Source organism: Andrena cerasifolii, chromosome 9 (genome assembly GCF_050908995.1).
Source record: "Andrena cerasifolii isolate SP2316 chromosome 9, iyAndCera1_principal, whole genome shotgun sequence".
Lineage (NCBI taxonomy): Eukaryota > Metazoa > Arthropoda > Insecta > Hymenoptera > Andrenidae > Andrena > Andrena cerasifolii.
Window position 1 is genome coordinate 15,815,994 of NC_135126.1, and position 20,235 is coordinate 15,836,228.

At 45.1% G+C, this 20,235-nt stretch overlaps 3 protein-coding genes across 17 annotated transcripts in view; 1 reads left to right on the forward strand and 2 right to left on the reverse strand.

The window, feature by feature from the left end:
- Window positions 1-12,599, reverse strand: part of Gish (casein kinase I gish) — a 46,023-nt gene extending 33,424 nt beyond the window's left edge. For 4 of the 12 annotated variants that reach the window (XM_076819464.1, XM_076819461.1, XM_076819458.1 and 1 more), the window contains exon 1: window positions 10,940-12,594. In XM_076819464.1, the coding sequence (XP_076675579.1) occupies window positions 10,940-11,165 (226 nt within the window). In that variant the 5' untranslated portion in view covers window positions 11,166-12,594. Of the gene's footprint in view, window positions 1-10,939 lie in introns of all 12 variants that reach the window. The other 8 variants (XM_076819465.1, XM_076819462.1, XM_076819459.1 and 5 more) reach the window with 5 other exon arrangements.
- A 43-nt stretch (window positions 12,600-12,642) lies between these two features.
- On the forward strand, window positions 12,643-17,220 carry Rha (rha). 3 transcript variants are annotated; one of them, XM_076819443.1, is made up of 11 exons: window positions 12,643-13,273; window positions 13,527-13,674; window positions 13,746-14,001; window positions 14,086-14,733; window positions 14,824-15,140; window positions 15,228-15,471; window positions 15,545-15,665; window positions 15,764-15,867; window positions 15,949-16,230; window positions 16,294-16,622; window positions 16,728-17,220. In XM_076819443.1, the coding sequence occupies exons 1-11, from the start codon at window positions 13,222-13,224 to the stop codon at window positions 17,056-17,058; spliced, it is 2,832 nt and encodes a 943-aa protein (XP_076675558.1). In that variant the 5' UTR covers window positions 12,643-13,221; the 3' UTR covers window positions 17,059-17,220. The 3 variants fall into 3 exon arrangements, with proteins under 3 accessions (XP_076675558.1, XP_076675559.1, XP_076675560.1); XM_076819444.1 differs by having other exon boundaries at window positions 14,101-14,733; XM_076819445.1 differs by lacking the exon at window positions 13,527-13,674.
- Window positions 17,207-20,235, reverse strand: part of Mat89ba (nucleolar protein 6 Mat89Ba) — a 43,419-nt gene continuing 40,390 nt past the window's right edge. For both annotated transcript variants that reach the window (XM_076819442.1, XM_076819441.1), the window contains exons 5-12: window positions 19,891-20,164; window positions 19,519-19,813; window positions 19,223-19,447; window positions 18,723-19,157; window positions 18,472-18,635; window positions 18,146-18,399; window positions 17,671-18,080; window positions 17,207-17,588 (exon numbers count right to left, since the gene is read on the reverse strand). In XM_076819442.1, coding sequence (XP_076675557.1) covers window positions 17,343-17,588; window positions 17,671-18,080; window positions 18,146-18,399; window positions 18,472-18,635; window positions 18,723-19,157; window positions 19,223-19,447; window positions 19,519-19,813; window positions 19,891-20,164 — 2,303 coding nt within the window. In that variant the 3' untranslated portion in view covers window positions 17,207-17,342. The remainder of the gene's footprint in view (window positions 17,589-17,670; window positions 18,081-18,145; window positions 18,400-18,471; window positions 18,636-18,722; window positions 19,158-19,222; window positions 19,448-19,518; window positions 19,814-19,890; window positions 20,165-20,235) is intronic.

Consider the following 20,235-nt stretch of genomic DNA (forward strand, 5'->3'; position numbering starts at 1 on the left):
GGCAAATAGCGAGGCTTCTTGGAATGCCTGTCAGACGAGACGGGCTCGGAGAGCGGCAACGCTTTGGCCTCAAAAAAAAATTTATATCTTCCTGCGCGCGATTGCCCACGCCGCTAGAAATAGCCGGAAGATCGCCGCTAGAAACGAGTCTGTCTAGGCAGCTGACTGGGTGAGATCTTTCAACGACTTTCTTCTAATGCGTACAAATTGGGTGCTCCATTTTTTGGCTACTTGGCACCGATAATCGCCAGCGTCTCCAGGTGTCGCGTGCATCTCCCAACTATGCAACGAGTAGGTACATAATGTTCGCGAAGATTCGGAAGGCGACTGACGACTAAATCGTAGGCCAAGTTCGACTGGCGTAGACCAAACGACCGTCGCATTCCCTTCGGTAGCTACTTGCTCGGGCGAAACCGCGCGTCTCTGCCAATACGCGTGGCCAGGCGTAAATCATTGTCAGCAGGCATAACTCGATAACGCGGGGCGAGCTAACAAGCGGAACCGCGCGCGAGAATCGGCTGGCCACGCTCGATGCATCGCCTCTGACGCTACCGTCGTGTTTGCTGACGCCTTTCGTTTTGCACGTGCACGATAATACGCGCAGCAACAAGGATTCGGAGAAAATGGACGGCCGATAGTTGCGAGGAAAAACGAAAATAACGCGCGCCAATTGTCGGATGCCTGCGCAATGTCTGCTTTTACTATCCTCGCTCCCCTTTCCTCCTGTCCCCTTGCGCATTGCCCAAGAACGCTCCTCCCCCGAGCAACCTACCCTCCCCTCGATCATTGTCAGCCTCGAATAACACGCGACAAACGTCCCGCGATGAACCGTCAACTTACCCTTAATCCATCTCGATCGACTGTGGCCATTTTCGAGCCGGCTGATGGGAATTTCCACGGGGCGTTAAGGAAGCTCGGAAAGGGCGACCTGGGTGCAGGGATTTTCTTGTAGGAAACTTTTAGGGCTAATCAGATGCCTCTCTGACTCGAACTTTAAATATTATATAGTCGGGAGGGAATTTCGATGCTCCATCATGGACCGTCGCCAAATGAACAGGAAGGAGAAAAATTCCGAATGCGCGTCGCGGCATACCGATCAATTACTTCGCGAGCATATCTCCCGCAACATGTCCTCTACTCTGTACTTTAATTTCTCTCTGCTGCGACATCTATTCTCCTCGCCCCTCATATTTCACCAACCTTCCTCCTGTCACAATCCGCAGCCGTACCAGATGAACGCGTCAACGTGTCGCGATTCAGCGTTGAAATTGAAATGCGTGCATCGAACTGCCGCAGACGTTGGCCGAGAATCCGCGGACCTCGCGACGCGGAAAAGAAGAAGAGCAGCGGCGGAGTTAACAGGCGGCCGATAAGCAGATCCCTACCACCCTGCCCAGAAGGGCCCCGAAGGCTATTTTAAAAAAACATTATCACTTTATTATGAATTCTGATTTACGGCAGTTTTTCTAGTAAACTAACGCCAGTGAAGAAGAGAGCTCGAGCGACCCGACCTGGATGCGCGGGATAAAACAGACGCGTAAGCTTGTTTTAGCGAGCGAGTCGGGAACGAGACGCAAATGCAACGAAAAACACGTACGCGTTTCCATTTAGATGAGTCAGACTAATGAAGTAATTGAGAGACGCTCGCGTTTCTTCGATAGCGGCTCGCTTATTAAATGATAAAGCTCGACGCCCGTGTGTCGGTTGACAGGGACAGGGGTACAAGCAACGAACCGCCGCACCGATGATAGCATCAACCGCGATACTTTGATTGTTTCGAAGGCTTTACAGGTGGCGGCTAATTAAGGGAAGTTCGTTTGTCGCGTCGCGCGGTACTTTGGAGCTTTGCCATCAATTATGAGCTGAAATTACGGCGGTAACCGAGGAAATGCGTGATCGTGAATCAACTGCGAGACGGGGCAAGGTAAACGCAAATAGACGAGAAATGCCGCACGGCAAATAAGTGTTGCTAGCGGAGAAATATTGAGCTTGTCAACAGTTAATGAGTAATCACAGGGTGAATATTTGGCGAACGATAACTCGATAACTGTTTACGTTTAGTACACATTTAGTACGTTTTTCGCTCATCAGCGTTGCTCGGAGAACTTTTGTGAAATTTCAGTTTTTATATGCAAGATATAGTTCTTGTCGAAAATAATATTTTTCTTCGTTACACAGGGAATTGAGAGCAAAAACGGACTAACCCACATTTTTTGCGAAATTGGAAAATAAAATCGGAAAAATTTAATTTTTTTAATTATGTACCATAGCATTTTAAACCTGTATTTCTCGAAAACACTAAAAGTGGGCATAGAATATTTGTGCACCAAGCCATCGATGTACATCAGAAATTCCCCTGTGTATATAATCACATAAATCATTCACTATTATGCCAGATTTAAATCGAGCCTCCAAGTTCCATGCACCACTGACAAAATATCCAGGTTACTTCGTCAATTCCCTCGATCGGCATCGAACCGAATCCCTCGCTTCACCCTGCCTCTCCCACTATCGCGACCAATTCCGCATCTGGCACTTCCATCCGATCGGATTGCGAAGCAATTACCGTCGCGAGCCCGTGGAACAGGTAGACGCGCGAACGAGCGCGCGCGTGGCACCGTTAATGCCGCGTGGGTCAAGTCCGAGTGGCCGAAGAAGTGGCCGTCTAAAAATATATATGGCCGTTTCCGTTCTCGAGCTGGCGAGCGCACAGGGAATGGCTGTGTAAATGAGCGAACGAGGGACGGAGCGAGCAGGCGTGCGAGAGTAGGAAGGAGCGGGCGAAGCTGGGCGGCCATCGACGAGGCGACGGTAAAAGGACGTTACACGGTGCGCGGCTAGTCTAGCCGGATCCGGGGCCGAGTTCATTTCACTTTGCAGTCATCAGCTTCTCCCTGAGTCACTCGAGCCAGCGAGTCAGGCTCGGGCAGGTTGCTACCTGCCCTCCAACGTCCGCGCGGCGATGGTGTGCGTGCCTGCGACAGTGTCCCCCGTGCACGGCTGCGAAATTCACCAGCGATATTGCCCATCCAGCAGCGAACCAACGACCGGTCGTTCGATCCGCCGGGTAGGTATGCCGGGAAAACCTGCAGCGACGGGGCAAGCTGGTTGGCCCCGGCCGTTGGGGGAAATTAAGAGTCAGCTGGGCAGCTGGTGTGAATCAGCTGACCGAGAACTTGGGGCGCTAGCGTGCTCGGTGAAGGGACCGTAGCTCCTGCGCCACCGAAACGCGGACGCCTGCCTCTGTTCCCGCAGAATTTCCTTTGGCCTCCTGGAGGATACGCGGCTACTCGGCGAGCTCCAGAACCGCGCCGAGGAAATTAAAACTGGGTCGCGGAGGGTCGAGGGAATCTCCAACGTGGCAAATTCAATGGACGACCGAGGAAACTTCTTTGAAACGCGTTTGTAGGTTTCCCGATTGTTTGCTCGGAATTTTTACAGCGTTCCGTGTGACGGGCACTTGAGAGAGCAGAGAAGAGGAGGACGGATTTGGAGCACGTCCGCGAAGCGGCTCGATCAATTTTTCCGGAACGTGACCGTGGGAACGGAGTAACAGACACGATCGACCCCCTCAGGTACGACCGGATGGTCGGTTTTACAGTACCGCCACTCTGTGGCCTACGGTTTGGAATTTCGTACTTCCTGTCACCGAACGAGCAGCAACGTTCCGCCCAAATAAAGGACAGCTAAATAGCTGGTGTTAGAAACCTACTCGTAACCTTCTGCATTCTACAGTTCTACACCGTCAACTCTAACTTAACCGGCTCCACCTTGACGATTAGGCGAGGAGAAGAAAAATACGCGTTATCGTGGAGCTTAGGTGAGACGACTGATAAGAGAGAGTATCGTGGAAGATACTTTCAGTGGCCCTTTCTAAGCAATTCCTTTTGGCCAACTTTCTGCCACCCACTGTACTAATTAACACCGAGGGCGATCAAATCGATAACAGACAGAAGAACGTCCAAGAAGGAACCACGCTCCAAGGATATATCATCCACTTTGGATTTAGAAACAGTCGGGCTCTACCGTGCCTCCAATTTCGCAGCTTTACACCACAGTGACGTCAGCGTCAGCTGATCGAATTTTCCGCGCGGCGCGGAAAAGAGACGGCGACTTGGAGCCGCGGCTGAAACTTCACAGCCTGCTAATCATCGATGCGTCGTGGCGTGCAACTAACGCGCGCACTCGCGTGTGCAACATAGGCGAGGAGGAAATCGATGCAGCGGCCAGTCGAAGGGAATCACCCACGCTCGAAGCGGTAGCGAAAGCCTTTCCAAAGCACAAACAAACGCTTCGAATTGGAAAAACGAAATCTCTGTACGATTTACGCGTGACCCCGTTCGCCTCGGCCCCTGCGCCGCTTCGAATCACACGGAGCTTGAATGAAACGTTACAGAGATTTCAGATCACAGCGGTATTGAACTCGTCGATTGATCGCCGATGGAGATTTCTCTTCCACGTGCCGTATATACGTCCTCGAGCCGTACCACGCGAACGGTCGAGGATACAATATCGCGGAAGACGTCTAGAATCCGCGGGGCAGAGCCCGCGACCACCGCAGAAAGCCAGTTTCCTCGCGTCCGCGGTGCAACCGCCTCTTCTCGGCTCGGTTTCGAAAGCAATTTACCGCTTCTCGTCTTTCAGCCTGAGCTTCGAGAAACACGGCGACCGTGTCTCGCCGCGATCGCCTCGGGTAAATGCATTTATGGACGTGGAAAGCGACCGGGAAGGTGATAAAGTGATAACGCGGGCCAGCACGCGCCCGACGACGCTAATGGGACCACGTGGCTCGTGACGATCGCTCCTTTGCATTCCATGTCGAACGAGTCACGACCGCGATGACTGTTCCCCGTTCCCTGGACGCTCGACCGTCTAGTCGCGACCAATCTCGATCGATAAAAAATTCTATCTAATCGCGGGAAATCTATCCCGCAAATTACAGATAGCAATTTCAGATGAGTAACGATTAACCAGCTATTACGCGGACGAAGGTCGACTCGACTTAGTTGCGAAAAATAGAGGTAGAAGGCACCTGATAATTAAGCGTGCGTCTACACTTGAGTCTGGGTTAGGTTATAAGTAGCGCAATCTGAAAATCAATGGACAAGTTGAATCTGCCGCGGTTCATAGAGATTCGAAGGAAAAGCTGGCGGAGTTGTAGATAAGGGTCTCAGGTAGGGGATTAACACGGGTACAAGAAGGAACAGCTGCGGCCAAAATATTCCACGTAAACGAACGATCTAAAGCCGCGTATTCACCTGCGCATTCGCCCCGAATGTGCATTCGGCGCGCACCGATTTTTTGCCCGTTCGGAGCTCAGCGCGCATTCGGCGCGCATTCGGCGTGCGTTCGGGGTTGAGTGAAATTTGCGGCGTCCTTTTCATGGTATTGTTCGGACCCGAATGCGCGCTTTGATGGACCGCCAACAAGCGGATCGGCCCGAATGCGCGCCGCGCCCCGAACACGCGCCGAACACCGGACGAGCAAAAAATCGGTGCGCGCCGAATGCACATTCGGGGCGAATGCGCAGGTGAATACGCGGCTTAACGCAGAGAGCCTTCGCGTCGATTGCCTTCGATGAAACCAACAATCTGTTCTGCCAAGAATAGTGGTAGGTACCCGCTCGACGCGCGGAAACGGAGCCTCGAGAGTAGCGCTCCATTCGAAGCGTACATCTGCAATTAGTGTTAATGGAAGCGCGGACAAAGCGGTGCCACGGTCTATGCATTAAGATAGCGAACGTTGTTATCGTTTGTTGTTTAGATGCGATCGGCGCAATACGCAGAATCTCGCAAAGAAGCTGGCGACGGCGCGGTTCGATCCTAGGCTCCGCTACGCGCTCATTCATGCACCGTGCAAAGGAAAAACGACAGCTGAATTATCCTGCTAATCCAGCCCACGGGTTTATGCCTTCCGCGGAGCTGAATGATCGTGCTCGGCACAAAGACAGAAGGAGACACGTTCGACGGCATCGATAGGAAGGCCCGCGGGCGGAAGAGGGACGCTTCACACTCCAGTGAGCCGGTCGAGCGACGAAAGTGCACCGGGTAGCAGAACGACAGTATTAACGCTCCTTTATCGCGGCCCGTGGAATCGCTCGAATGTAAAGCGGCAGCAACACCAGACACTGAATCGATCAATGCGCACCGGGGATCCCGTGATACGCCGTGGCGATTTTTAAAACAGAGTTACCTAACCGTCCAAGGGGGGCTTTCAATCTTTACGATATTTTTTCGAATGGGAGGCTTAGGGGACACTTTCCTCGAGATACCCGCGGTGCTCGAGCGTGGGATTATAGATAATGGAAGACCGACATCGCGAGGTACTGCTGTTTGAGCTCGAGGATGTCTGGATCCACTCATAAGTAGCAAGAGCCGCGATAAGTGCGCGGGCCTTTCCCTCCTCCGCTTTCCATAGTTCTGTTACTCAAACAAGCAGATAGTAACCCGATTTAGAAACCGGGCCCAAGTGCCGCGAGTGCTTCGGACACCCGGACATCCAGATAGGAGAAGCTTTAATTTATATATAGGGTCGTATCGGCCAGTCCGCGAATCGATACAAAGTTTCGACGGTGGAAGGGAAACGAATCGCTCGGAACGTCCGTCGTTAATGCGCCCGTATTGCAAGCGCATACGCGAACGACAGCCGTGATCCGTACGACCAACGCTTTAATATTAAGAATGACTCATCAGCGTTCACAACGCCGCTCGCTCTAAACACGGCCGAACTCGACCCGCGTTAACGTTCACTTATCAACGAGCAATGCCGCTGAATCGTTGACACCGGCGCGGCGGCGTTATTGTCGCCCGTAAATTAACAACCGTAATTATACGGAGGCGCGCGCGCGCGCCACGTGCACGCAGTGATTATTAACAACGAGGCGAGAACTTCTTTCGCAGGGATAAATATCGGCGCGGGCAACGATGCGAGCGTTCGACGCCGCCCGTTAATTTACGAGCTCGCGGATACACGCGAGGGCTTTGTTCGACGCTTCGACGACCATTCATAAATCAACGCGGATATTCAGCCGGGCTGGAAATCGTCTACACCCGCTGCAATCGAGCAAATCCATGGATACCGGGGATCCTCGAGGCTGTCGCGATTTCAGAGCTATCGGTGCTTTTGTCCTTTTGTATATTCTAACAGTGTATTTCCATCAACTGGGGGATCGGAAGTGGGACGTTAGCGTTGCAAATATCATTTCGCTTCTTTTCCTTAGAATTTGCAGCTCTGGCTACTTACTTGAGTGGGGATTCTCGTGTAACAGCCCCCAAAAGTAACAGATATTTATGAATTCCAGAATGATTAATAATTAATAAGAAGCATCGACATAAAAGAAATATTTTCTGCAAGTTTAAAGATGCCTCTGATAAAAATATAAATCCCAAAAGAGTTTAATCCAAGATTAATAAGGTGAATGTCCCCATTTACGCGACTGTTGCACGAGCTTTTGGGGCAAGACATTCGCTATTTTTCACGAGCAGAAATACGGACATTTAGAGCATTATATATTTAATTACAAATTACTAATAGTTAAACATCTTGAAATATCTTTCGTAAATAGTTTTTGAATCGGTTGATTTATTATTAAAGAATTAATCAAACAAATTTTTTACACCTTCTTTATGACGAGTTACCTCTTAAATGAGCAGAAATTGGGACGTTCACCTTTATAGTTTAAAAAAAAAAATCGTAAACATCAGTTTAGGACCGCCCCTAGGCACAGAGCTTGTGCCTGGTTGGATGGCCCCTCCATGGTCGTCAGCGGTCAATTCCTTCTGGCCCAGGCTATAGCGCTCGCAACAAAAGAACCCTACCCGTGTCCAAAAGCCTCGTGCAGCACGAACTGCAACGAGAGACGACTTCGTTCGAAGGGCAGAACGAGGTAGGGTCTCAATTTGTTCGAGGGATTTTAAGGAGCCGTCGAAGTAGAAGAACCAAATGGGGATTCACACGCGGCTGGTCTTTCGGGGATGAATCACTGGAGAAGGCTAGAATTTTTCAGCCCAACGAGCTGCTCGCCATAAAAACCAAGGCATACCTAGTCCTTATTCGAAAAACGAGCAATAATAAAAAAACAATTCGAGTTCTACTATTTTAGATAAAAACAATATCTTCGAATAGAGCTACCTGCTAATTCGACGCGTTGGCTTTAAACATCCCCACCCGTTCTGCGATATAATTGATATCCACGGCGCAGACTTTCACGATTTAACTCGATCACGCGGTTCCGTGGCATTACACTTGGCAATGCTCGGTCACGGCGAGCCCGAATAATTGCTCGAAGCAAGTTCAAGGATTTGCGGTGGATGTTTCCTATAAGAAATCGCCGATCCGAAAGAAGGAAGCCTCCGAGAATGAAGAACAGAGGGGAAAGACACTTCCTTTGAAGAAACCCAAGGTCGTAGTGATTTACAAAACGAACAGCCTCCCACTCGTTTGAAGGCGTGAAACAGAAGCCGCTTAACTTCAAAATATCATGAGCCAACGGTACCGCGATACGGCGATAAGCAGCACGAGAGGCCACTCGCAGCCGGGTAATAATTCAGCTGATAACGCGTAAACATGCACTAATGCAGCGAAGCAAGGACGATCTCTGTCTACCGACGTGATTTCAGACTGGCAGCGACACAACGCGCCCCGTCGCGGCTAACTTTACGCTTTCCCTTACGCGGCTTTATGATTCGCGTACCGCAAACTCCATTAACCCCTTTCCTTTTTCTAATATTTACGTAGGTAACGTGACGATGGTACCGATGACACGGCTGACACGCGCCGCCCGGCTAAGAACGGTAATCCGTTCCGTTGTTTACTAATGCAGACGGAACTAGATGGCAGAAAAGTTTCTGCGAGTTGTTACCAAGTGGCGGGCATTGTAACGGGCCGGTTATCGCCTCGCGCTTATGCATAAAACATCGGCGCTCGGTAAAAGTTAAGCAATGTTCATCAAGGAGACTCGAGCTTGAGGCTGTGTCGCGTGGCGGGGCTGCGAGCGAGCAAAACGGAGCAAAATATTTCGATATCCCCGATTGTTTACGAGTCGGCTGGTTTTGTTGATCCCCGTGAATCCAAAGCAGAGGCCGTGTTTACGGAAAGCCCGGGCCTCGCTTAATAAAACGGTGCAACGCGACGCTAATAATCGCGTGGCGAGTGTAAACACTTCTATATTCGGACTGCTCTTAGCATAGATAAATGATACCACGAATTTATCGCGCCTGATTACGTCAACGAGGTAAGACGCTAACTTTGACGATGATAGGGCCACTCCGGGCGCGTGTAAAACTTGAGAGGAGATTGCGCGAGCTCCGAGACACAGATTTGGTGGAAATTTCCCGTGCAGCGTAGGGTATGCTCTGTGCAATAATGTGTCGAACTTGTGGGATGTATCAAGTAATTGAAATTTCTTAAGAAAATGGAGTTGAAAGTTCAGAGGTATCAATGGAAATTGGAATGGCATTAGTGCATTAGTTATTGAAGAATATAATGAATTATTGTTTCCTTTTGGATTTAAAATCACCATTAATTCAGCGAAAATGATGAAAAATAGGTCTATAATTTGGAGCAGGTTTGATTAACTTAAAACGCGTTCGATGTTGGGTTTTCAATATTCAAGGAATATTTCAGCACAGATGTGCCGTTGAAAATTTCACCAGCGGGGGGATTGTAAACAATGAAATTTTCAGGTAGATCGTTGTAAAGACCCGTTCGGTACCTGGCAAAAAGTGGCGGAACAAACAAGATGAATGAGCGTGTTCCACGTGGGTGGAACGGTATTCGAAAAATAGCTAGACGAGCAAAATAAAATCCACTTTTGTTAGGAACTGTCGCTTGCAATGGAGAATGGGCCGTAGTTAGTGTTCAGAAACTAGCAGGACAATGGATGGATTAAAGAGAATGCTGAGAAAATACACATTGAAACTGGCGGCTTACTTGAAAAAAGTATTAGGTACCGTTTGCTAGCCATCGGCTAAAGAACAGCTACCACCGGACATCAAAGAACATAATCGGCTAGAAATAACCATTATGCATTCGTACGTATGACAAGTTCGTACAAAGTGTGCTTTATCGGGGATATTGACCTTCTTATTTAGTTTTTAAAGTAAATTGATTTTGTGCTTTAAAAGTGCATCCAGGCGTTTCTTCCTTTTATCGACCTGCCTATATCTACCAACGATTATCTTACATGCTCATTAAGTAATCCCCGACTTGCATTCTTTTCATCAATCTTAATATGTTACTACGTAAACTCCAACACAAAAGTTCCACCTACCACGACCGAGCCCTACTACTCCAATAAATTTTCATTTCTTTTAACCCACTAACTGGGCCACTTCTCAGCCACAAACGCCCCCTGTGTATTTAAAAATGACAAATGGCGAGCGCGGCCGCTTTAGCCTGGAGAAAATTTACGCCATTCAAATACTTTCTTACGGAACAAAGGAAATCTATAAAGCCTGCGGTTCGAGCAGCCTCTAATCGCCGGGAATTCCGGTCCCCGAGCTGGAATAACGAACCTAATCAATCGTTCGAAGTATAATTGCTTCGTTGAGCGTATGATATTCGTTTCAGAAAACAGGCCCGCGTTGTAACAAAGAGAAACGACGTTTCGCGTGTCCCGACCCGATATAAAATCACGATCGATCAACGGTGAAGTTTCGCCGTAGCGGCGACGCGACCGCTGAAAGAGAGGTTAGGGAAAAGGGAGCCTTGCAAGTGGCAAGAAATGTGGTTACAGACGCGAGGCTTGTGCCCTTTACCGTGGCTCCATTTTGTTTTATGTGCCATTAAACAAGCCACTTTCACGCGGTGCTATCGCCGTCGACGGGGGCGCGGTGACACGACGCAACGGGACGTGCACGAGAAGGTAAACGACGAGCATTCGACGAGGCAACTGTACGCGGCGGATAAGAGAATAAGGAAAAGAAGGCAATCGACTCACCAAGTCGAAGTTCCCCGAAGTTGCCGGAGCCGATCTTCTTGCCGACGCGAAAGTTTGGGCCGACCATCAGCACGTTCGACGACGACGTGACACTGTACCTGGAGGAATGCACGTTGGATCTCGCTGCGTTACCGCTGCCATGAGAGACCCTCTTGGCAGCTTCCTGGTCGCGCTCGGAACGGGCGAGCTCCTTCTCGCGGGTCTCTCTACCGTCTCTTTTCTGCATTTTGTCTCCGAGTGTCCTCTGCCCTTTCGCGGGCAGTCCGTTTCAATCGTCTCTCCCTTTCTTACACCTCTTTTTAAATTAACGTAAAAAACGCGCGAATCAGAACGATCGAATGTGCCCCCCCTCCCCACCCCCTCCGCGATACGTCGGTCGTACAACGCAACCGGGCGAATTTTAATGGTTGCGACAATGTATGTTGCCGTATCGGGGATCGATCCCCATTCTTGACATATTTCCTTTTCTCGTCGTCCTTCCCTCGGACGACCGTCGATGGGAATGGTACTCAGGCGGCTTCCTGCGTGGATACACGTACGTAGAAAGAGGGAGAAAGATGGTGTGTGTGTGAGAGAGAGAGAGAGCGAGAGAGAGAGAGAGAGAAACGAGGGACACCGTACGCGGCGAGTCGCAGGTGTCACGGTTCGTCGGTCGATGCCTTCAGGGGATCAATCCCGATGCTATCCTAACCTCGAAGCAGATTTCGGGGAAAACTGTTTACACTTTTTATACGCGGGCGAAGGAGAGGGCAAAGAACTTGGGAGGAACACGCGCGAAAAACACACACGCACACACACACACACAGCTGTATATCTCTTTCCCTTCTTTCTTCTTCTTCTTCTACTCCTTCCTCCTCCTCCTCCTCCTCTTCCTGCTCTTCCTGCTCCCCCTGCTAGTGGCTCTTCTATCTGTTTCTAAGCGGCTAGTGGTTATCAGAGACGGGAGCGAGTGTTCGTGGTGTGGAGGGCCCTGGACGATTCCATACCAATTTCGACCTGGCTCTGTTCTGACCCGGCCGGCCGGGGGGACTAGTCAACGATAAATAATATCGCGTCTCAGTCAATACAGCGTGCATCGCCGTGACCTGTTCTCGCGCACGGGAACACACTCCGGAACCACCTCCATTACAAACGGCCCCGCCGCGTGCGATCGCGATCGTACTGCTGAATCTCGTGGCCCGATAGGCCCGCGACAGGCCTGCCTCACCACCGCGGCCACTCGATTATGCGGCTCGGGATTCGGGGAGCGCCGCCGAAGCGGCTCTGAACTCTTTCCCCCCCACCCGCACACACCGTTGACACGCACGCACACAGGGCGCACGGGCACATGCACTTCGCGAGCTTCGAATGTTCCTCTTTCTGTGGCCGGGGGAGAATACCGCAGCCGTGTCACCTCTTGCAGTAGGAGGGACCGATCCGGCTATTGTGTATGCCCAGTGCCCACACTGCAGCCCGGATCAACCGACCAGTCACTTCCAACTTCCAACCGCTCTCTATTCCCTGTCCGCTGCCCCGCCGAGTCCCTCTCGCGGAACCTCGCTCCAGCGGGCCCAACAATTCAACTTTTCTCGGCCGCGCCGTCCACCGATCGCACGCACGCTACTCGAAACAGCCGTCGAACGCGGACAAACAATCGCGGACAAGCTTACGCTCCAGTCTCTCGCGCTTGACTCGACATGGGTGAGATTTGTTACGAGGCCGACAATGCTGCCAACTTGAGACGGGCTAAAGCCGCCTTCGCAACGCCAACTGCCGCGGCGCTAGCGCCCTCTCATCGCTGCGGACTCTAGTATCTTGTGAACGCTGTTTTCATTAATAAAAACAATTTCTCGCCCTTCTCGAGGCAGATTTTTTAAATGCGTATTAGAACTATTCCAAGCTGTGTGCAGGTTTCTATTGTTATTATTCAGTGCGTTAAGAACAAGCTTGTTAGCGAATAGGGACATTTAGGTGCATAATTGTCTATCTAGTGACGGGAGATAGGGCGGTGGTTTGAATTTTTAAACACAATGAAAAGTGAAAAATATTGAAATTCGAGTTACAATCGCGAGATTTGGGGCATTTGTCAGGCTGCAAAATGTTACTCGCTAAAGGACTTTATGCCCGAAACGGTACCGCCCGTTTAAAAATAGTATGTGACATTTTGAAATGATAATGTTGTGCGCAACGCTAAGTGCTCGCGTTCCCATGGAAACCGATTTGAATTTTACCGATTTCTTTGATATTCATTAAATATTTGCGAAGTTTATTTTTACCATTTTTGTGCGATATATCGGGATACGATGGAGGAAATAACAAGTTCTGACGTTCGAATTGTATTGAACATAAAAGAAGGTAAAGCTCGTCATCTTTTACTTATTAACCTTTACTAGAAAACTTGCGCTTCAAGAAATTAACATAGATCGACAGATCGTAACATTATTTGCTAATCAAGCACCTTTTATTGTACTCCTGGTAAAATAATGCACCGTAACAAATGAAATTATACATTTCCGAACGCAGTAAACATATCCTTTAACATTGTCCATCTAAGTTAAGAGAAAAATTGCCTCTGGGAGGCCCAAATATTACATGTTGATAACTTTAGGGAACGGTTTTGATCAAATTTTGATACCCACGTTAGTGGTCGCCACTTTAAATGGACATTCGTTAGAAACTGAAGCAATAGAACCGAGCGCAAATCCCCAATACAATCACGATTTGGTTTGGGAGGTAGATAAGAGTAGACTGCGGAAGTATGTATCAAAAGGAAATTAAACTAGTACAAACCAGCAGTTATTTCATTAAGATAATCTTAACTTTGTAGAATGAGATCAGGACAAGTACCACTGAAATTAGAATGTCTTGCTGTTAAGGGAAATGATAGTAAAGAAAAACTGGGATACCTTCTACTTAGTCTGAGGTCCGCCCAAGTCCTTTCTAGAAACACCAATGCTAACGTGAAAGCTAATTGGCATAAACTATTAGGACTGAAGGGTGATCTTAAAATACATAAACCGGAACTGCTTATTGCTTTAAGCATACACGACCAAGAACCTATAACATTAAATTCTCAATTAGAGGTAAACGATTTAGTTGCTGTAGTTAAAATTTTGTTGAATATGTACAGATGAAAATGAAATGTTACGTTGCCTATGAAATTACAGTTGAGAAATTCACAGGAACAAACAGACTTCCAATCTAACAAACTATCTCCAATTTTACTACACGATGAAAGACTTATACAATTGGGCCCGCTAAGCACTTGTCATGAATTATTCTTAATGAACGTCACAGCCATATCTGCAGCAAATGTAGATTTTTTATTACCTGCAAAATGTTATACGGATATGAAAAATAATTTACACTTCTGGTGTAAGATATTAGAAAATGACGTGTGCTTCGATCAGTCTAAAAGAGAATATGGAGATGTTTGGACGCTCAATGAGAAAATTGTGATAAGGATCAGAAGTTCGTTGAGAGTTCTGAAAGAATACTTGCAGCTAAAACCATTCCTGTTTATCTACTTGAGATACAAAGATGATCTGATAGGACAGTCAGAAGTTAATTTGCAACCACTGGTCCCTACTGCTAATATCGATGAATTTCTCAGAACTGCTGAGAATAATAGCTACACTTTAGATCAGAGGTGTTATTTATACAAAAAGGATCTGACTGAAAATGATGAAATGAAATGTAGAAATTCATATCTCGATTTACAGTTGAAATTACAATATATAGGAAGTAAAACCGATAGTGCAATGGAGACTCCAAACACACTGATCAGTGAACAACAAAATAATTCTAAACAAATTGTAAGTTTCTGTATCGCAAATCGTAATTTCTAGAAGGACGAAAGAGTTTAAGAATAGATATTTTCACTTTCATTTAAATGTGCTTTCCAGAATTATAATGAAATAGACTATCATAGAAATCCTGCTGGGGATTTCAAAGAGCATTCGAGTGAGGCTCAGGCATTTAGTTGGATGCAATTCGCTAATGGTTACCATAATTTAAATAAGCAGTCCTTAAGTTGCGAAGTTATTAAGAATCAAACAATTCCACCTGTCTGTTCGCAATCAGTCGACGCATTACTCTGTCAATGCAGTGACAACGAGTACTCCAAAGGCGTAGAAGCTCATCACTGTTATTGCTTGAACATCTCATTGATAGCAATTAAATCAACGTCCCCTAAATTAACAGTACCAAATAGTGAAATTCGGTATATATATTACTTTGCAAGCTAAAACTCTGTCTTTTTATATTATTGAACCTTTTTAAACTGAACACAATTTCATTGTGAATTCAGGTTGCATCATCCAAAAACTGAATTTGTTTCAACATTTTATCCGAAACTGCCGCTTTCATTAGGAGAAAAACTTACATTGCACGATATAGGATGTAAATTGCATTTTATATCAGCAACAGATGAAATTAAACATTTACTGTTAACTTTCCCTCCTAAAATCAGTATATATAAGGTAGAAGGAAGTACCACAACTTGTATAGCTCAAAGCAAGGTTGATGTAAAAAAATTATTTCATCAAAATAAGGTAATACAATAAAGATAAATAATAGTTCACAATAAACATGTATATCTGCTTAAATGTAATAAACTGTTCACAGTCTGAATGTCAGTGTGACGTGTCATTATATGATATGGAAGAAAATACTGTTGGCAATTTAGATATTCTATTAAACTTAGAGGATCACGGACCATATTATAAAGTCAAAAGAAAAACGCCTAGTAAGTTTTTCTTATATAGCCTGACCTTATGTTAAAGCAATGTACAATATTATAGAGTACTGGTTGGTTACATCCTATTACATGCTCTTTGAAATCAGGTGAAAATTTGGGTCCTCCAATCTTAGACGATAGTTTAGCATATAAAATAGTTGACGAATTGGAGACGTGGAAAGAAAGACAAACAGAAATATTTAAAGTTGAGGTAAAACCGTGTACTAATATAAAATCTCTACAAACACGTTTGCTTAAAATAAGTCACAAGAGATTCTTTTTCACGATTTAGCTGAAAAGAAAAGAGAATCGTCATTTAAACTTGCTAAGTCAGGAATGGCAGAGGCACAGAGAAAGTTTAGAAGCAAAACTTGCGTGTAGCGTTGATCAGTGTAAAATGTTAGCGAAAAGTTTAAACAATGCTACTGAAGACTTAAGGATGCGGAGATTGAAAAGTCTTGAAAAGGAGACTAGATTAATTAAAGCGAACGAAGATTTACAATGGAGGTATGAAGTGAAACTACGAGACCTCAGAGAGTCATCTCGAACGATGCAAGATGGACTTACGTCGAAGGTCAGTAAAATTGTTTGGCTCCTGTGATGCGTACAGAATTATGCATCCCTTTGAATGTTATAGATTAATGCTCTTGAAAAAGAGAAGACTGCTCTAGAAACACAGGCTGAACAACTGAGTACTGAAAATGAAAGATTGCAATTGCTTGTAAGAAAGCAGTCGGAAGAATTAGATGTTTATCAAAGAGGATCCTTAACGCAGGATCAAACAGCAAGCTTATTACAGGAAGTGAAAACCCTTGAGGAAAAGTTACAAAACACGCAGGAGAGTAAATCGCTGTTTAAAGAACGATGGGCGAAAGCAGTTCGCGAAATACATCGTATGAAAATGGAGCATCAACAGGCTATACAAGTTCAAATAAAGAATAGCAAGGAAGAATTGCAAAATTTGGAGTACGTATGATTTATAAATAATGCATGTTAATACAAAAATTTACATTGATATGTAAGGGTATACTAGAGTAGAAAAACATATTATATCCACTGTTTTTTACATAGTCTAGAAGAAATACTGTGCGCGGATTCCACTGCCCTGACAAATGATCAAATTTTATTGAATGAGATCCAAAAGGAAATCGATGTGATTAAACCGAAATCATCGTTTATAGACACACATGCTTACTCTCAAGTATTTACACCGACCACTATAGATCCCAAAATTTTACACAGCAGTAACAGGAGTACGTTGAAAAAGTCAGAGGAATATAACGAACGGTTACAGGCACTACTTGAAGAACGCGATTCCCTTTTGAAAACTGGCAGCTACGCATTTGATGATCCAGTTATTATGAAATTGAACGCTGAACTAAGATCTTTAATGATGAAATAAGTAAAAGTATGCTATAAATAATATGCGTTCGTAGAAGTAAACTCATCAGTTTGGGCCCGTATTTTAAAACAATACTGATATAGTATTATAGAATGTTTTATAAATCTTCCTTTTTACGTGTACATATATATTTATTGAAATAAATATATTGTATCTGTTTTAGCTGCCTCTTATCTATTCATGAATATACATTGGCGATATAAAAACAGCATTTATTGTATCATGTACATTTTGTACATTCTTTGTGTTTATATATAAGTTCCGATATATCATACTTAAGATCGTCAAGTTAAAGAAAACCTTTTTGATCGAACATCGATTGCTTCTACGATACCGTTGCCAAGTACGTAAAAGTCTTGAATCATTGCCGAAACATTTAGAACTAATTGACCGTTATTGTTCAGCTTCCTACAGATAATATTTGTTACCTTGAAGTCTTTAACTTCTAAAGCAGAAGGCTTCAGTACCACTCCTATCACTGTACCACCATAGGTATCGTAAAAAAATAGAGCAAATTCATCGTAACCATCCTAGAAATAAAATTCAAGAGTCACGAAAACATTCGTATGTACGTATATAGTATCGTATATAACAATTAGTATTTAAACTTACCCTCAGTTCTTTTAAGAAGCACTGTACCGGATCAAAGTCCACAATTGGTATCTTCTGCCTCGAGTGTTTCTTATAAGGATGCCAGTCAAGGACTGGATATTTATCACTGGCATCGCTGTTCTGCATTCGTCTAGGTACCATAAGCGGCTTCAAATGAATCAAACAATCATATTCGCTGAGTGGTGGCCGGAATAAAGCCTTAAAGTCCAATATAGATTTTACGAACAGTTGATCCTCGAACAGTTTTAAAGATTGCTTTGCCAGCGCCGAAATACGGTTTAAAATTAAAGTACTCGGTGCTTTCCTAGTCCATATTGATCTCTGCTGATCGTAAGGAGTCGATATAAATAATGGTGGCAGGCTGTTGCGAGATGATCCAAAATGTGTTTCGACAGCTACGATTTCTTCTCCTGCGATTATAGGTATGTTAGCAGCAGAAAGAGTAAGAAACTCCAATACTATCATGGACACTTACTGGACATTTCATCGTTGAAATTAACGATAACAGGATCTGTATTCCAATGACCTCTTGCAAGAACTTCTAACATTCTCAAGAATGCGACTTGCGGCATCTGAGTAGGTCTGTATGGAGCTGGTGTTAAATATATGGAAGCCATGAGTAACTCAACTGCCACGTCTGGTATATGGGAATCATCCAGTAACTGAGCGGAAAGCCAACGTTTCGTTAAGCAACAAGCAGCTCCGTAGGATGGTTGTTGAGCATGCAGTCTGCAACGTGAATGTCTTATTAATTTGAAATCTTATAAAGGAGTCTACTTTCTTTTCATAAATTATCCTTACCCGTGCAATGCACCAGTTAACTTCGGTAATTCGAACAATTTATTCTCCAAATCAATCGATTCTTCGTTATCTTTGTATTGTGTAACTCCATCCTCGGTTACCTGTTGCTTTAGGCAACCAACTTCTTTTTGATGCGCTACTCTTAAGCGAAACACAAATCCCTCCTAATAACGTATTATTACTTATTAGTCATTTTTCCCATATCTAACGTCACTTTGAAGTTAAGAATAGTAAAAATTCAACGTAACTACCTTGTACACATCAACGTGTGAGAAACTCGCCTTTACCGTCAACATATATTGCTTCCTGAGGCATTCTGCAATTTGTATATGAAAGGCAGCTTTTGTTTTTCTAAGAGCCTCCAATTCATCTGGCCACTTTCCACTAGTCGATAATTGCAAACTTACTTCAAGTGGACAAACATATTTAGGAGCTGCAGTAACGTTTTCCGATAGTACCAAGCAGTCTTTCCTTCCCTTGATGAGTTTATTATCAGGACGATAAGTCGTCGCTAGGGGTGGGAAGACATCTGTATATCGAAAAACTGCGCTGGATCCTTGAACTCCGTGTATCGACAAGGGGATGTCCGTGAGGGACATCAAATGCGTTTCAAGTTGATTAAATACGTTCATCACTTTCAGGATAGCTTCTTCGCCGGTGCCATAAGCGAAATGCGTTATTTTCACCTGTTCGTTATAGACAGAGTTATTTATTTGTACAAGTGTATATTATAACTATTAAGTACACTTGCCCTCGGCAATTTTAGAAACTCCTCCATTTCATCAGCGATATATATAAACTGGTTATCACGGAGACCCAATTTTTTTGTCAACAGGAAAGTTACGATCTTTTTACATATCAGTCTTTTCCCTGATAACGTTTTGCCTTTTGACCAAATTACAGCTTCTCGGGTAGATGTATCTTGAAATCGACGTAACTGCGACTTTTTACCCCAGAATTTTCGAAATCCAATTGCCTGAAACACAACACTCGTTGCATTTAACAGATCTGATACTTCTTAGGGCCGTACTTAAACAGTTTACACACTTCTGGCAAATTCGCTTCAGGCCCTTTATCAACAATGTTAAAGCAAAACTCGGCATTTAATTCTAGTCCGATAAGAATTTCTCCAATATCGTCATAATCGTCTTCTGTACAATCCCACTCAGCAACTTCCTTTGGTGAAACACAGATTCGCTGTACTCTATTTGTGAGTCCCTTTTCCAACATATTATAAAGGATTTTTATCGCTTGATTTCGGTAATCAGAACCATAGTCTAATTTGTCAGTGCTGCTTGATCGAGTACCCACTAGCTTCTTTAGCGCCTGAGTATTCTTTAAACTACACATTTCATTAGCTTCACAGTCTCACAAATCTATTTGAAAAAATAATATCATAGAGTATATTATAATAACTACCATATAAGATGATCAAATGCCCTATAAAATGGCACTTTTCTCATAAAAAGGGACTGAAAGCTATCAGCGTGCGCGCTGTCCAAGTGATTCAAAGAAAGTTCTGCTTCTCTTTGTATCCAAGAGAAAGTAGCTTTAGTCACATGTGCTGCGACATTATGATAACCAGTACTGTCCAGGAATACACAGTCATAATACTTTTGATAACTGAAAACCCTGTCTTGACTATTTTTTTCTTGATTCATTGTTATCCCAGTTTCGCACAAATTAAGTTGCACTAGTGAAACACAAAATGTTAATTATCATTACCAATGAAATTGCCATCTTTACAGATTGTCTAGAAAATAT

Bases quoted from the DNA above. Each gene is read 5' to 3' on its own strand.
- Rha (XM_076819443.1), top strand. From the start codon at position 13,222: ATGGAGGAAATAACAAGTTCTGACGTTCGAATTGTATTGAACATAAAA. The intron at 14,002-14,085 runs GTAAACGATTTA...ATGAAATTACAG, and splicing joins CATTAAATTCTCAATTAGAG to TTGAGAAATTCACAGGAACA. The intron at 16,623-16,727 runs GTACGTATGATT...TTTTTTACATAG, and splicing joins GAAGAATTGCAAAATTTGGA to TCTAGAAGAAATACTGTGCG.